This window comes from Podarcis bocagei, assembly GCF_964188305.1.
Source record: "Podarcis bocagei genome assembly, chromosome: 18".
NCBI lineage: Eukaryota > Metazoa > Chordata > Lepidosauria > Squamata > Lacertidae > Podarcis > Podarcis bocagei.
Genome location: NC_138144.1, coordinates 2,381,060 through 2,397,608, shown reverse-complemented (window position 1 = coordinate 2,397,608; position 16,549 = coordinate 2,381,060). Strand labels below are relative to the sequence as shown.

Genomic DNA, 16,549 nt, shown 5'->3' with positions numbered 1-16,549 from the left:
GACGGCTGCCGGCGCATGACCCTTGTTGATTTAAAGCAGGGTTTTCCCAAGCTGGGGCTCTCCCACTGTTGTCAGACTACAACTCCCATCATCCCTGACCGCTGGAGGATGGGAGTTGTAGTCCGACAACAGCGGAAGAGCCCTAGCTTAGGAAAACCCTGCTTTAAAAGCTGTGTTGGCCGTCGCTGCGCGAAGGTCAAGGTTCTTTTTCAGAGTTCCACTGCGTTTTTCAACAACCTGCCCGCCCAAGATTGTGGAAGCTCTCGCACCTGAGACAGAATGCAAGGTAAAATACCGCATTTGTAAGGTAACCCGCTGGCAGCTAGAATGGCTTAGGAATTATACCCGACTACAAAATTCTCCATTTCGTTCACTGATATAAACCATGAAGGGGTAAACAGGTAATGGAGAAAGATTTCTGTAGTTCAAGATTCTTGGATTAATTTAAAGGTAAAGGGACCCCTGACCATTAGGTCCAGTCGTGGCTGACTCTGGGGTTGCGGCGCTCATCTTGCTTTACTGGCCAAGGGAGCTGGCGTACAGCTTCCGGGTCATGTGGCCAGTAGGACTAAGCCACTTCTGGCGAACCAGAGCAGCGCACGGAAACGCCGTTTACCTTCCCGCCGGAGCGGTACCTATTGATCTACTTGCACTTTGACGTACTTTTGAACTGCTAGGTTGGCAGGAGCAGGGACCGAGCAACAGGAGCTCACCCCATTGTGGGGATTCAAACCGCCGACCTTCTGATCAGCAAGTCCTAGGCTCTGTGGTTTAACCCACAGCGCCAAAAGACCCTTAAAGTACCACCTGACCACTTATATCCCTCCCTGGTCACTGAGATCTTTGGGGCGGTCACTCTCAATGGTTGCTCCTCCCATGGCTCAAAGGCATGGCGTGTAGGCCACACCAGGAGCTTTGGAGTTAATTTTGAGGGTCCGACTCTGTGGCGCTCCCTGCTGGCTGAGATCAGTACTTTACTGACAGGTGCCCTCCCTGCTAAACGTCACAGCTGGGTTCTCAAGTTCAAAAACGCGCTACGCCCATTTTTTTAAACTTTAGGTTGCGCCACGTGGTTTTTGTATGCTACAGTGGAACCCCTGTTTCTGAACGTAATCCATGCCGGAAGAGCCGTCCGACTTCCGAAACGTTTGAAAACCAAAAGTGGAAGCCTCGATTCAATAGGGAAACTCAAAACAGAAGCCGCGTCAAGACGTTTGGGTTCTGATTAAAACCGGAACGTTTACTTCCAGGTTTTCAGTGTTCGGGAGCCGAAACAAACGGAGCCGTTTGAGAAACGAGGTTTGACTGTACATACACGCACGCTGTTGTTCCGACCAGTTTGTGGCGCAAACCGGTTTTGTGTGGCCGTCCACAGCAGTACAGGATCTACAAATGTTGGGAGTAATAAGGCAAGCTTTCAGGGACATGCAATGAGTCCGCTTCATCACGACGCGATCAGAGAAGGAGCTTTCCGCCCGCGACCCACAGGGTTATCTCATGCACAAACCCCAGTGACTTACTGTATCGCTCTCCTCGTCGGAGACAGAGTGGATCTGAGTGTTATAATGGAGCGGCGAGTACACCCAGCTCCGTTCGTCTGTTGGCTGCTGCACAGCAAAGCAAGAGTAAAGGCAGGAAGGAGAGGAAAACGAAGAAAGAGAAAGAGAGACAGACAGACAGATGAGAATAAGGACAGTTCGGAGCACAACTGTGTAGCAGGAGAGAGAAAGAGAGCGCGCAGAGCACAGGCCAGCTTTTCTCCAAACAAAGGGGTGCCTTTCGGATATTTTAGGGCTGCGGCTTCCCTATCCGCTGGCCTCGAGAGGGGAGATGGGAACGCTCCCCTTCTGCAAAACAACACAAGGAGAGTCTGGTCTGCTCTGCTCCGCCTTAACTAGGAATACAGCACAGCCGGGTTTGAGTCCTGATGGAGGTGCAAGAGCTGGGATACGGCAGAAAATTCTGGGGAGATTTAGCCGTGGAAGTATTAACTGGCCGCACGTTCCTCTGTAATTTAACTATTCGGATACGTTAAAGGAAACTGTGCCAACAGAGGGCACAGTTAACCGCTATTGGAATTATCATTCGCCGAAATATTTGGAATTGTTAAATAACTGTATTTATTAATTTTTTTAAAAAAAATGGGGTGCAGGGATGGGAGGAGAGAACGAGAATACCATCTGTGAGAGAATGGATAGCTAAAAACTATGGAAACGTATGTGGCGAGGGCCGGCAACGAGATGACGTCTTTATTAAGGAGTCTTGTTATTACATACCGGAGTAATAAGATACAGTGGTGCCTCGCAAGACGAAAAGAATCCGTTCTGTGATTCTCTTCGTCTAGCGGTTTTTTCGTCTTGCGAAGCAAGCCCATTGAAGGATTAGCGGATTAGCGCTATTAGCGGCTTTTAGCGGCTTAGAAAAAGGGGGGGGGGAGGGAAAAAACCAGCAGGAACTCGCAAGACATTGTCGTCTTGCGAAGCAAGCCCATAGGAGATTCGTTTTGCGAAGCACCTCCAAAACGGAAAACTCTTTCGTTTAGCGAGTTTTCCGTCTTGCGAGGCATTCGTCTTGCGGGGCACCACTGTACAGGGTAACGTGAACCCAGCTGTGAACCTTGCAATGTTCATTTGCCGTGCTTGATTTTTGTACGGAAATCTGCTCCTGTATGTTTCGTTCCGGATGCCCCGACCCCCTGCTCTTATTTTACTCGGCATCTGTTATTTCTACTTTATTATCAATGCAAACCAAAAAAGTAAGAGCCTTTCGGATGAGGCTGGCCGCCTGCTGAAGTCCAGCGCCCGGTTGTCTCTCTAACGGCCTCGGAGGAGCCGTGAAAAGCGCGGCTGTTTCCTGCCAAGCGCTCTGGAATTACTGGGGACAGAGCCGTCCGAAGCTTATTATAAAGGATAACAGAGGGAAGCAATGGCAGCTGACAGAGAAGGCGAAGCAACTCCGGCGGAGAGGCAACTAACTCGATTTTAAGCTAGGCCAAGCCTCGACACAGGCAAGCACACGCCCCTAACTTCTAGAAAGCAACAGGCAAGGCTTTGCAGGCGAACCGGTAGAGGCCTTCTTCTAACCCAAAGAGGAAGGAGAGGACCTGCGGCCCACGGGAAGCTGCTGGGATACGGTTCCCAGCAGCCCTGATCGTAAAGGGACCCTGGGGGTCATCCAGTCTGACCCCCTGTAATGAAATATCTCGCCCAATGTGCGGCTTGAACCCACAACCCTCAGATGAAGTGTCTCATGCTCTGCTAGGGTCCAACGGTGCTTGGAGGGCCACATAGGTTGTAATAATAATAATAATAATAATAATAATAATAATAATAATAATAACAACAACAACAACAACAACAATAATTTATTTTTTGTACCCCGCCCATCTGGCTGGGTTTCCCCAGCCACTCTGGGCAGCTTCCAACAAAGATGAAAAATACATTAAAATGTCACATTAAAAACTTCCCTGAACAGGGCTGCCTTCAGACGTCTTCTAAAAGTTAGGTAGTTGTTTATCTCTTTGACATCTGGTAGGAGGGCGTTCCACAGGGCGGGTGCCACCACCGAGAAGGCCCTCTGCCTGGTTCCCTGTAGCTTTGCTTCTCGCAATGAGGGAACTGCCAGAAGACTCTCAGAGCTGGACCTCAGTGTCCGGGCAGAACGATGGGGGTGGAGACGCTCCTTCAGGTATACTGGGCCGAGGCCGTTTAGGGCTTTAAAAGTCAACACCAGCACTTTGAATTGTGCTCGGAAACGTACTGGGAGCCAATGTAGGTTCTCTGCGCCCCACCTTCCAAAATCTATGGGTGCTACTAGAGAGGCAATGAAGTCCGGAGGGGTTGTGAGTCTCCCCGACTCAATACTGAAATAGATTCTATAAATATGTGTGTGTGCATGTACATATCTCTCATCGGAGTCTCCTTCCTGCGTACCACCAAGAATTTGCTCTCTACTACCTTGCAACAAAAATGAAAGAATTTCTGCCGTGGGGAAAGACCAACGCGGCTGGTCTTGACAGCTGCTTGGGGAGACCCGAACAACGAATTAGGAAGAGTCTGCCATGAGCTCACTATGAACTAGGAATACCATCTCCTGGTCTGCCCCGCAGAGGACCTTAAGGTCCATGAATAACCATAGTTTAGGGGTCCCGGGCCCTAAGGAAGTCAGACTATCCTCCAGCAGGGCCTTCTCAGTGGTGGCTCCGACCTGGTAGAATGCTCTGTCCCATGAGACCAGGGCCCTTCAGGATTTAACTTCCTTCTGTCGGGCCTGTAAGACAGAGCTATTCCACCTGGCCTTTAATTTGAATTCAGCCTGATCTTTTATTTCCCTTCCCTTCCTTCCCTCTCCCCTTCTTTGAAGATCACCTGCTCTGAGACCCCACAGCTAATTCTCCCCTGGCCTCCTCGCTGGCCCAAGTAGGACCAATTCAGCCAATTAGCCCTGGGGATTAACTAATGCTTATTTCCCCTAAATTGATTTTTGAATTTTATTGTTATTCATGTTTTTAAACTGTGTTTCACGCTGCTTTTATAATGAAGTGTTTTAAATTTGTTGTTAGCCGCCCTGAGCCCGGTTTTTGAACTGGGAAGGGCAGGGTATAAATAAAATTATTATTATTATTATTATTATTATTATTATTATTATTATTATTATTATCCACTCCTGTCTCGCCTCGGCCTCAGTTTTCCCCATCTGCAATATGGGGAGAATACCAGCCTATCTTACAGGGCGGTTGTAGAAATGCTGCAATGTAACTACATAAACTAACCGTTCGTGTTAGGGCCAGCTAGCTTAGCACTGCGAGTGACATTCGGCCTCAAGGAAAAAGGGGGTCCCTCCGCCCCCACAGCCCCCGGGGCATTTCGAAGCTGCGGCTGAGGCCCGCCAGCGAATTTCACTTACGTCCCCAGAGGAAACTGAGGCGGCTCGGAGCCTGCGCAGGCGTGGGGAGTAAATCCAGTACCTTCCGTCTGTGAACTGGGTGGCGCACGGCAGGGCAGATGATGGAAGATTTTTTTTGGGGGGGGGGGGAATAAAGAAAGCAGGGAGAGGGAGATGGGAAAGGATGAATGGGAGGGGGAGAAAGAAAGAAGAAAAAAAAAGATGACGTTGGAAGGGGTGAGAATGAATGATCATGAAACAGAGAGAAAAGCTGATGGAGGCAGTTTTTGTAGGGGAAGAGGAGGACTGTTGCTGAAACTCAAGCTGCATGGAAAAGGTTTTGCTGGAGCTCAGGCGCATGAAGGAGGAGGTTGCTGCGGCAGGAAAACCATTGCAGGAAGGCATGCAGGGATGCAACTCAGGTCGACACCCAAAATAAAAAATAAAGGTAAAGGTAAAGGGACCCCTGACCATTAGGTCCAGTCGTGGCCAACTCTGGGGTTGTGGCGCTCATCTCGCTTTACTGGCCGAGGGAGCCGGCGTACAGCTTCCGGGTCATGTGGCCAGCAGGAATAAGCCGCTTCTGGGGAACCAGAGCAGCGCACGGAAATGCCGTTTACCTTCCCGCCGGAGCGGTACCCATTTATCTACTTGCACTCTGACGTGCTTTCGAACTGCTAGGTTGGCAGGAGCAGGGACCGAGCAATGGGAGCTCACCCCGTCATTGTGGGGATTCGAACCGCCAACCTTCTGATCGGCAAGTCCTAGGCTCTGTGGTTTAACCCACAGCGCCACCCGCGTCCCAATAATCAAGGTCAAAAAACACTCCTTGTAATCAGCAAAGGGCTCTGTAGCAGTGCCACCTGCTTCGGCCGCCCGAGGGAAGGCGATCCTTGAAAACCCCTCCTGGAGAAGGGGCCGGCTTTTGCTCGAGTCGCCAGGCAAATTCAGACAGACGCACACTCGCTCAAATGAGCCCTGGGAGTCAGCGCTGCTGCCCGAGCCATGAAATGTCTCCCCTTCTCACCTGCAAGCCCTCGCGCCTCTGAGAAGCCAAGGTATGAACCGGGATTTTGTTATCCGTGCGCAAAAATGAGCCGTGAACCTGCAAAGCGAGTTCCTATTTATCTACTTGCACTCTGATGTGCTTTTGAACTGCTAGGTTGGCAGGAGCAGGGACCGAGCAACGGGAGCTCACCCCGTCATTGCGGGGATTCGAACCGCCGACCTTCTGATCAGCAAGTCCTAGGCTCTGTGGTTTAACCCACAGCGCCACCCGCATCCCGTTAGATAGTAAAATCCACGTCAAATTGCTGTTTTAGGGGTTGTTTTTAAAAGTCTGGAGCGGATTAATCCGTTTTGCATGACTTTCTATGGGAAAGCGCGCTTTGGTTTTGGAACGCTTTGGTTTTGGAACGGACTTCCGGAAGGGATTAAGTTTGAGAACCAAGAGACCACTGTACAGAGGCTGACCCCCTTGGGCTCATCGAACTCAGTTTCATGTACGATGACTGGCAAGGTCTCCCCTGGGATTTGGGGCAGATTTTCTTCCCAAATCCTACCTGGAAAGGCTGAACTGAAGAAAGGGAAGCTACAACTCCCATAGTTGCAGAAGCGATGAATACAGGAGAACGTTGGGTTTGTTTTTTGGGGGGGGGGGCAGGAGAAGGAATGACACACTCAAAAAACAACAACCCAAAACAAACCCCCCAGGAAAGTCAGAAACACAGCAATCCACAAATGCCTGATGGCCAATTCCAAACAGCAAATGTTATAATGAATAAAGCAACCGAGGGAGATTGCGTTTCCACTTCTCATGCGTTTCAAACCACACGGCGCAGTTTTTGTTTTAAAAAAGAGCGAAACGAAAAGCAAAACAGGAGCCGATTCCCTTGCCACTTCCTCGGGGAAACGAGTCTCTTTTCCTACTTATTTATGGTGGGCATTGCAAAAGCAAGATGCCATGGAGGGGCAGGGCCGAGGAATAACTGGTTTAAGTTCTAGCAGGTTTGGCAAAAAGCGAACAGACGGGATTCGGCGTGAGAATCTGCGCCCACTCCAAACACACACTTTAGCACCCAGACTCACTTTGACCCCGATTCAGCCTCCCTAGACTTCGTCCTCTGAACCCGATTCCGGCTGGAGAGAAAAGAAGCGAGGCTGGTTCACCGATAGCTCCTGGGAGTCATCGCCTCCTGGGTTGTCTACCCAACTCAGGGGAAATACTGCAAGCTTGTCTTACGACCAGTAGCAGTCCTCCGGGGTTCCAGGCATCACCCCTTCCTGGGGTGCCTGCAGACTCTGAACTTTCTAACACCCTAGTCCTCATGGTTCCGAATAAAGCGCTGGCTTGAACGGGAGCACCAGGAAAGGAAACTGCTTTCTGCAGAGGTCAATATTGTACCCAAGCGGCTTTCTGGAGTTTTGAGCCCGGGACGTTCCCAGCCCTACCCGGAGATTTGAACCCAGGACCTTCTGCCCCCCACAAACCAGATTCTGTGCCCCCGAACCCCGAGGCGTTTTCATGAACTCAAGGGGGAAAGAAAAAGAGGGAGAGGAGGCACAGCGAGGCCAGTCGCTTTTCTGACCCCTGCCGTTTTCATTCGTTCATTTGTAAAACAGAACTTACAAAATATATATCCGGGACGGGGAGGTCTTCCTCGTCCGAAGCTTGGCTGGCGGGCTCGGAGGCCTGGCTGGCTGTCTCCACCTCCGCCGATGCCTTCGACAGCACTGTGGCGCAAGCCAGAGAGGTCGCCTCCCTGGAAAAAGACCAGAGGGTGTGGAAATCACAGTCTGAGTCTCGGCTACTTGCTTGCAGGAGCGGCCCACCCCACTGCGACCCCTCGGGGCCATTGGGTTGTAGAATCATAGAATCCTAGAGTTGGAAGAGACCACAAGGGCCATCGAGTCCAACCCCCTGCCAAGCAGGAAACACCATCCGAGCACTCCTGACATATGGTTGTCAAGCCTCTGCTTAAAGACCTCCAAAGTAGGAGACTCCACCACACTCCTTGGCAGCAAATTCCACTGTCAAACAGCTCTTACTGTCAGGAAGTTCTTCCTAATGTTTAGGGGGAATCTTCTTTCTTGTAGCTTGGATCCATTGCTCCGTGTCCGCTTCTCTGGAGCAGCAGAAAACAACCTTTCTCCCTCCTCTATGTGACATCCTTTTCTATATTTGAACATGGCTATCATATCACCCCTTAACCTCCTCTTCTCCAGGCTAAACATGCCCAGCTCCCTTAGCCGTTCCTCATAAGGCATCGTTTCCAGGCCTTTGACCATTTTGGTTGCCCTCCTCTGGACACGTTCCAGTTTGTCAGTGTCCTTCTTGAATTGTGGTGCCCAGAACTGGACACAGTACTCCAGGTGAGGTCTGACCAGAGGGTCGACCTGGCCCAACACTGACCGGCAGCAGCAGCTGCCCGAGGTTTCCACGCAGCCCTGTCTGGGGGCTGGTTCAGGGCCATTTTGCTTGCAAAACTGAGCTTGGCCCCTTCCCCAAACCAAGTGCCTGTCCACCTGTCGACAGAGCCGGCTCAATCCTTGCTCTAGCACGGGGGCTGCAAAAAAATAGCGGCTGGGACGTTTGGCATGCATTACAAAAATGTAACTCCCGCAAATAGAAAGCTTGCACATCAAAGAGAGAAGCAGCCTTTGTGTTTTTTTAAAACTTGGCTAGCGTTAACCTCACCCCCCCAAAAAAAAATGTAGGGGAGGTTGTCAGTTTGCATTTCTTAGTGCAGAAAGTATTGGTCTGATGTGTAGAGATTTTTTCCTATTCCAATTAATTCAAGAGGGTTCTGGAAGCTCCTTTTGTGTGAAAGCAACAAGCAGAAGGTTTGTGATGTTTGGGTTATACCTTCAGAGAAGCTGAGTACAGTTGACTTAATGTGGTTCTGTTATCTTTCTCTGTCAAGGTCAGAATAATAAGGTCAGAAGGAGCCTGGGTTTCAGTTTCACTTTCAATCTCTTTTCCTTCTGGTGTGGCCTTCTGTACATAGTATGCTATAGTGTTAAGGTTTAGACTTATTATAAGCTATTGTAAGTTTAAGTTAAATCTGTTGGAACGTGTCCAGAGGAGGGCAACCAAAATGGTCAAAGGCCTGGAAACGATGCCTTAGGAGGAACGGCTAAGGGAGCTGGGCATGTTTAGTCTGGAGAAGAGGAGGTTAAGGGGTGATATGATAGCCATGTTCAAATATAGAAAAGGATGTCACATAGAGGAGGGAGAAAGGTTGTTTTCTGCTGCTCCAGAGAAGCGGACACGGAGCAATGGATCCAAACTACAAGAAAGAAGATTCCACCTAAACATGAGGAAGAACTTCCTGACAGTAAGAGCTGTTTGACAGTGGAATTTGCTGCCAAGGAGTGTGGTGGAGTCTCCGACTTTGGAGGTCTTTAAGCAGAGGCTTGACAACCATATGTTAGGAGTGCTCTGATGGTGTTTCCTGCTTGGCAGGGGGTTGGACTCGATGGCCCTTGTGGTCTCTTCCAACTCTATGATTCTATGATTCTATGTTGCAACTGGATTTCTTATGGACGGCGCCAATACTGAATACATTGGATTTGTGACCACTATGCTCATTTATTTGCCTTCAGTAGCAGTAAAGTTCTGCTGGGTGAAATATTAATTCCCTCTGGTCTTAATTTTTTTGGGAATCCTGCAACGTCTTTCAAGTTTCTATTCTGCTAGCTATACGTTGGAATCTGCTTGGGATCAACACGGAGTAGAATTCCATGACAGAGGGCCCTCAAACAGAAACTGAACTCTCTCCCTGGGGTCTGTTTAGGTTTTCCAGACCTCTTGCCACCCTGGACGCGATTCGGTTTGGCCGGCGCCCTCCTGACCCTTTCAACAGGGAAACGCCAAGGAATTGGGACACAAGACGCTTCCTACGTGCAGGGCAGGTCGTCTGTGCCCCCCCCCATGTGCCTGGAAAGCTTTCGCATGCGTCCCAGCACAGCAACTTGCCCTGACCCTGCGGCAGCCATGTCTGGGACCACGATCTCGACGTCACGCTTGGGCTTGAGTTCCACCGTGATTTGCTGGAGGTCGTCTTCTGCCCGGAGCTGTTCGCGAGACCTGCAGGTTTGGGAGGAAAGGAGATGATGATGATGATCATTATTCCATCCATTTCTATACAACTTTATACTTTTAAGAAAAAGTTTAAAGACTATTTACAAAAACATTCTAAGTTGTATGAATGTTAAGAAAGTGCACGAAAGGAAATAACATGGCACCAGCAATTTAGTTGAAAGATATATGAGAATAAGTGGAATTTAATGATAAAGATGAAACTTGAAGTAATGTTATGTCTAAACCAAGCAGTTAAGCACTTGATAAAAATACCTAAAGCTAGAGGCATAATATATGAGAACTAGAAAATAAGAATTGAAATAAGGTAATAAATTGCTGTTTATAACTTTATTATGGAGAACGCAGGAAAGGGAGATGTGAGGAAGTCCAGATAGTCATGAAAAAACAATGTATGAACGGTTATTATCTTTTTTATTCTATGTTTATGTTTTTGTCTACTTATGTTTTCTTTGTTTGTTACTTTTTGGTGAAGGTATTGTATATGTTTGGTGATTTTCTTTTGTTTAAAACTTGCAACAAATTTTTTATATAAAAAAAGAAAAACCTCAAAGCAGTTTACAGCATATTAAAACATCCATAAAACAATCCAAAAACAAACGTTTCCGAAGAAAGTCAAATATAAAACGTACAAAGTAACGTAATTAACAGGAAACTAAAATACTACGTATCTTAAAAGATTTCAAAATAAAACAGTACAAAGGTCAACTACAGAATGCATATTTAACACAAACAAAGCTAACCAAAAAACCCCCAACTTAAACCTTTCGAAAGAAATCATTACCAAGTGAAGTCAAATATAAAATGCACATAGAAAACAGCATAATTAACGAGAGGATGAAATATTAAATATTATCATAAGCGTGACACGGCTGTTTGGCAGCCACAAGAAGATGGGGCAAAAGAATCTAACAATTAGGATTTGTTGCCAGGCCTAGCGATGTCCCTCCAGTCCTACCAGGAGCCTCTTTAGTAGAGCTGGTGAGATTGGGCCCCATCCCCTAGGCCAGGTGGAAATGGCTTGCAGGGAGAGGCCTTCGCGACTCACAGACGGGCAATGAAGCTCAAGGGCACGGGTTTCAGATTCCTACCGTTTCCTCCTCCTCCATCAACTGAAAGCTACCCAAGATGGCGGCCATCGCTGGCCCTCCTGTGGCAGGGAGTTCCATAGTTCCAGCTACCTGGAACAAATTGACCAAATTGCGGGAGGCAGTGGAAGACAGGAGGGCCTGGCATGCTCTGGTCCAGGGGGTCATGAAGAGGCGGACACGACTAAACAACAACAACACTGAAATCTACAGGTGACTGTGATGATCCACTCCTGGGAGAGACAAACTGTTAGAGGAGAAGCACTCGACTCACCTCCCGTCATGTCCCGAGGACTGTGTACGCCGCCTGTGAAGGAACAAGCAGGGAGTGAAATAGCTAAAACTTTCAGCGTTGAATATTCTTTTGATCTATATACCTGTTGTACGGAATGACTCTATATACCTGTTGTACAGCAATGGACTCTACGCGCCCTAATGGCGGCCAAGAGACCAATGTTGATGAATTGCAAGAATTGAAAATATTATCCGCTTTAATCGATGGACTGGGAATATGACAACACTCACAACTTACGGACGGGCGGCTTACGGATGCAGACTTCGTTTGGATAAATTGGACAGCGCTTGGCATCAGTTTATACAGAACGAAGCAGGCGATTAACAACTACATAAAGTAATACCTTGGAAGTCTAACAGAAGCCGTTCTGGAAAGCCGTTCGACTTCCAAAACGTTTCGGAAGCCGCGTCGGACATTTGGGTTCCAAAAGAACATTCGCAAACCGGGACACTCGCTTCCGGGGTTTGCGGCGTTCGGGAGCCAAAATGTTTGAGTGCCAATGCGTTTGGCTTCCAAGGTATGACTGTATGCGTTAGGATAATAACATTGTATATATTTATATAAGAATGGACGGGAGTATATTACAATGCATTCTTGCATATTGTTTCTTTCTACATATTTTTATTCTTTTCTCATTTTCCTTTCCTTTTCCTTTACAGTGGTGCCTCACAAGACGAAATTAATTCGTTCTGCGAGTTTTTTCGTCTTGCGAATTTTTCGTCTTGCGAAGCATGGTCAAGTCGCAACTGCACCTCTTCAAGCGGTTTTAAGAAAAAGGATACAAACCTGCAAGACGTTTTCGTCTTGTGAAACAAGCCCATAGGGAAATTCGTCTTGCGAAGCAACTCAAAAAACGAAAAACTCTTTCGTCTTGCGAGGTACCACTGTATTTCTTTAAATTCTTTCAATAACACATTAATACAAAAACGGCGGCAAGCGTCGTTACACAACAGATGAAACATGTACGAACGGTTTTTCCAATTTCTTCCTCTACTTTCTTTATGCTTCCACTGCCTCTTTATTTTTATTCAGCAGTCCCCAATTGCACCCGAGGCTCCCCCCCCCCCGATAGCTCCTGCGCCCCTCAGAGGGCGATATCACCCACTTTGGGAAACACGGTACTTGATCGTCAGGGTCCCTTCCAACTTTTACTTCTATGCGCACATACTTATTTACGTAAGATAAGAATAGCAATTTATTATTTATAGCCTGCCCATCTGACTGGGTTTCCCCAGCCACACTGGGCGGCCCTCAGCAGAATATTAATATTAATATTAATAATAATAATAATAAAGCGGAAAAACATCACACGTTAAAAACTTCCCTAAACAGGGCAGCCTTCAGATGTCTTCTAAAAGCCAGGTAGTTGTTTATTTCCTTGACATCTGATGGGAGGGCGTTCCACGGGCGGGGTGCCACCACTGAGAAGGCCCTCTGCCTTAAGAGATTTTCAACATCCCTCAAAGTATGCGCAAGTCCCCCCTTTACATACTGCACCAATGTGCCACGAGCCCCCTCTGTTTCCCCGCAAAGGCAGTTACACTGACGAAACCTGCTAACGTTGCCCTGTTTGCTGTCTCGGAAGTCCCACTCAAAGGACGGTGATCAAAAACCACCCGGAATCTGAAAAAGGCTTATCGAGAGAGGTGCTTGGCTGCTCTTACCTGTACCTGGGCTGTTCTGAGGACTCGGAAGGAGACCTCTCAGGGACGGAGAGAGAGGTGGACGAGAGGGTAGTGGCGATGGAGGCGGTGGTGGCTTCTTCGAAGGACGGAGGGGTGCATGGGAGCAAGTCTGGCCGGCCTGTCGCAGTCGCAGCGGAGAAAAAGGAGAGGACGTTTTTAGCTGCTGCAGGTTGTTACAAGTTTGTGGGTCGTAAAAACTTTGACCCACTGCTACAACGGCCTTGCAATAAATTTGATTTATTGCCACTCCGACAAACTCCAATGGCGCCCACACGCTTCCACTCGCGCGCTGCCACTCTTTTCAGTTGCCGGATAATAGCAGAGTTCACACGCAGCGTAAAATGGCTTCCCTGTGTTGACGTGGTGTCTTCAGTAACTCAGCTCGACACCAGTGCTTCTAATCTAACACTCTTTATTTAGAAGCATAACAAACAGAAAAGAAAACCTACAGAATCTAGCTGCAGGCTTGCAGCTTTCTGCCTCTAACAAAAACGAAACTACCTTGCTCACGTTCTCAGACAGGCTGCTCTCCAGAGAGATCTCAGCCCCCATAGAGCACAGATCAAAGGAAAATGCCCGGATCATGTGGGCAGTGTACCCAGTTAATAAGAACGCTTCTGGAGTGTTAACTCTTGGCTGTCCAGAACCACAACATAGGTTCGTTGGCGTGAGCGCAAATAAGCGTGCGGAAAGGGGCTGGCCCATAGCTGTCAACCGTCCCTTATTTGGCGGGAAAGTCCCTTATCCCAGCGCCGTGTCCCGCTGCTGTCCCTTATTGACGATGTCCCTTCAATTTCCCGGGTTTCAAAGGAAGCAGCTCCTCTCCCTCCCTCCCTCCCTCCCTGCCGGCCAGGGAGGAGGGAGGCTCCAACTGTGTTGCTTGGCTGCGTTGCTCACCCAATAAGAAGACTAAGAACGACTGGGGGGGTGGAGCTTGCATGCCTTGTGCCGATCAAATCGGCCGCGTTGCCTGGGGACTCGCCTTTGCTCAGCGCTTCCCAGCGGAGAGGTGACGGTGGTTTTCCTTGCTGCGTCCCCTTTGCCGGGTTGCTGCGCTGTGGGAACCACCGCTTGAGGCTTCGTTTGGCTGCTGGCTGGGCTTTCTGCCTTTGGCTCGGGAGCTGGTTGACTAAAATCCCTTGTTTTGGCTGCTGATCCCTTATTTTTGTGGCTGCCGGTCCCTTATTTTCAAATCTGGAAGTTGACAGCTATGGGCTGGCCACACACACAAACACACACGTCTGCACAGCCACCCTCTAATGACACAAGGGAAACTGAGTCCTACTCAGGGCAAAAGTGACAGCACAGCTGTTCTCTCCCCTTTTTCCAGAGAAAACGTCGGTCTTGCCAGGGCCGGGAAGTTGTTCTGTAGGGAGTTGAGCAGTCCCCTCGCTGCGGTGAGGTTCCTGGGAAAAGCTGGGGTGCGTGCAAGGTATCAAAACCCCTCACAGGGAGAGGCAGCGGAAGCAGAAAACCTGGTTCTGGTTCAGCAATGAATTCATTCATAAGCATAACTGCCATCTCCGGGCCCCAGAACAGAGAAGGGACAGCTCAACTCTTTCCAGGACAACTTTCTACTAGCTAATTGGAGAGGGTGTCGGAAAGGGAATTCTTACCTTCCTCCCTACTCTGGGTAACGTTAGCACCTGCGACGGCACAGTAAGAAAATTGGAGGAGGAGGGAAAGAAAAAAAAATTGTGGGATGGTATTTTGAGACACGCTATTTGCCAGTAATGATACACTAGGCACAAGATACAGGGTATAATATACCACATGAATCGTGGTAAAAGCTATGAAAAGAAAATTTAAAATTTACAGCCTGCAGCTCATTAAAAGAAAACTACCGGATTTTTCACTCCATAAGACGCACCAGACCACAAGACACACCTAGTTTTTGGAGGAGGAAAACAAGAAAAAAAATATTCTGAATCTCCGAAGCCAGAACAGCAAGAGGGATCGCTGCGCAGCGAAAGCAGCAATCCCTCTTGCTGTTCTGGCTTCTGGGATAGCTGCGCAGCCTGCATTCGCTCCATAAGACGCACACACATTTCCCCTTACTTTTTAGGAGGGAAAAAGTGAGTCTTATAGAGGTAAAAATACAGTATATGAAAATGATGTATAGATGGTGTTTGACACCTGTAAAGCTTGTTAAGATGTATAAAATCTCATGAAATTTATGTTGGAAACATAAGGAAAAAGAAATAATTTTTCCATACGTGGTGGACATGTAAAAAGCTAAAGGGCTTCTGGGAAAGGATATATAGTGAAATGAAAAAGATGTTCAAAAATACGTTTGCTTAAAAGCCAGAGGCCTTTTTTACTAGGGATATTAGGAGATGAAGTACCAAAGAAGCAAAAGTGATTATTTATGTATGCACCCACAGCTGCTAGAATGTTACTTGCCCAGAAGTGGAAAGAAGAGACTAATACCTACGAAAGAAGAATGGAGGACTAAGATGATAGATTATGCCAAAATGGCAAAACCAACCGTGAAGATCAGGCACTGAGATGAAGGAAAATTTAATCAAGATTGGAAAAACTTTATAATTTTAAAGAACACTGTAAGAACGTGGAAACGTCAGCAGGACTGTTGTAGCATTTATGAACTGAAGGTAGAAAGGATTTGCTGTGACAATTATTAATTAAGATACAGGAGATGGGAGGAGGAGGAGGTCATGGAAAGAAGGTAACGGAAATTGGAGAATTTGAAAGTGATGGTTTATTTTCTCTTTTTCTTTTTGTGTTTTTGTCTTTTTTTTCTTTTTTCTGTGTAATTTTAATTTTTTTTGTGTTTCAATAAATATTATTTCAAGAAAAAAATGAAGGTAGAATTACGTGGGAAAATAATTGGAAATTAAATGGAAAAATAATTACAGTGCAATGAAAATTATAAAGGGAAAATTGGAAACCGTGGGCAGGGGGGGGAGTCAATCAATGTAAATTTGGATTGGATATCTATGTATAAGAAAAATGTTATTTTTAGAAAAATTGAAAATATATATATATTTTTTAAAGAAGAGGCACGCTGTTTGCACTATAGGGTGTGGGGGTGCCAGAGAGCAGGTCGACTGCTAAGGAAGAGCTGCAGGTGAGGGGAGGAGGAGGGCCAGCAGGCGACGTGCATTACCTTCGTCGTCTAGGGTGGGGTAGCTCCTGGCCCCCCGGAGGTCGTATTGGGCTTCGTCCTTCTCCGAGGGGAGCTGGCTTGCCGAAAAGGCGGCCAGAGGGCCAGACGGCTTGACGGCTAGCAAGGCACTCCGCCCTTTCTTCGAAGGAGAGACCCTCAGGGCTGCAATTGGGGGAGAGATGGAGAGCAGGAACGTCAGGTTGGCTCAGCGTTTGGAGAGGAAAGACGTACAGGGCCGGATCTCCGGGCTTGTGTCAAGAGCGTTTCCCAGCCAAAGGAATGCACACAGCAGATAAAGGTAAAGGTAAAGGGACCCCTGACCATTAGGTCCAGTTGTGACCGACTGGAGTTGCGGCGCTCATCTCGCTT

At 47.9% G+C, this 16,549-nt stretch overlaps 1 protein-coding gene across 10 annotated transcripts in view; it reads right to left on the bottom strand.

The window, feature by feature from the left end:
• The window catches only part of PIP5K1C (phosphatidylinositol-4-phosphate 5-kinase type 1 gamma), a 49,301-nt gene that overhangs the window by 3,970 nt on the left and 28,782 nt on the right, over positions 1-16,549 (bottom strand). Inside the window, exons 12-19 of one of the 10 annotated variants that reach the window (XR_014003639.1) lie at positions 16,181-16,342; positions 13,033-13,171; positions 11,348-11,380; positions 9,859-9,973; positions 7,514-7,642; positions 6,973-7,023; positions 4,906-4,980; positions 1,580-1,607 (exon numbers count right to left, since the gene is read on the bottom strand). Coding sequence is in view for 8 of the 10 variants with exons in the window: in XM_081177739.1 (XP_081033865.1) it covers positions 1,521-1,607; positions 4,906-4,980; positions 7,514-7,642; positions 9,859-9,973; positions 11,348-11,380; positions 13,033-13,171; positions 16,181-16,342 (740 nt within the window). In the remaining 2 variants the exon portion in view is untranslated. Of the gene's footprint in view, positions 1-1,520; positions 1,608-4,905; positions 4,981-6,972; positions 7,024-7,513; positions 7,647-9,858; positions 9,974-11,347; positions 11,381-13,032; positions 13,172-16,180; positions 16,343-16,549 lie in introns of those variants that run through there. The other 9 variants (XR_014003638.1, XM_081177739.1, XM_081177741.1 and 6 more) reach the window with 9 other exon arrangements.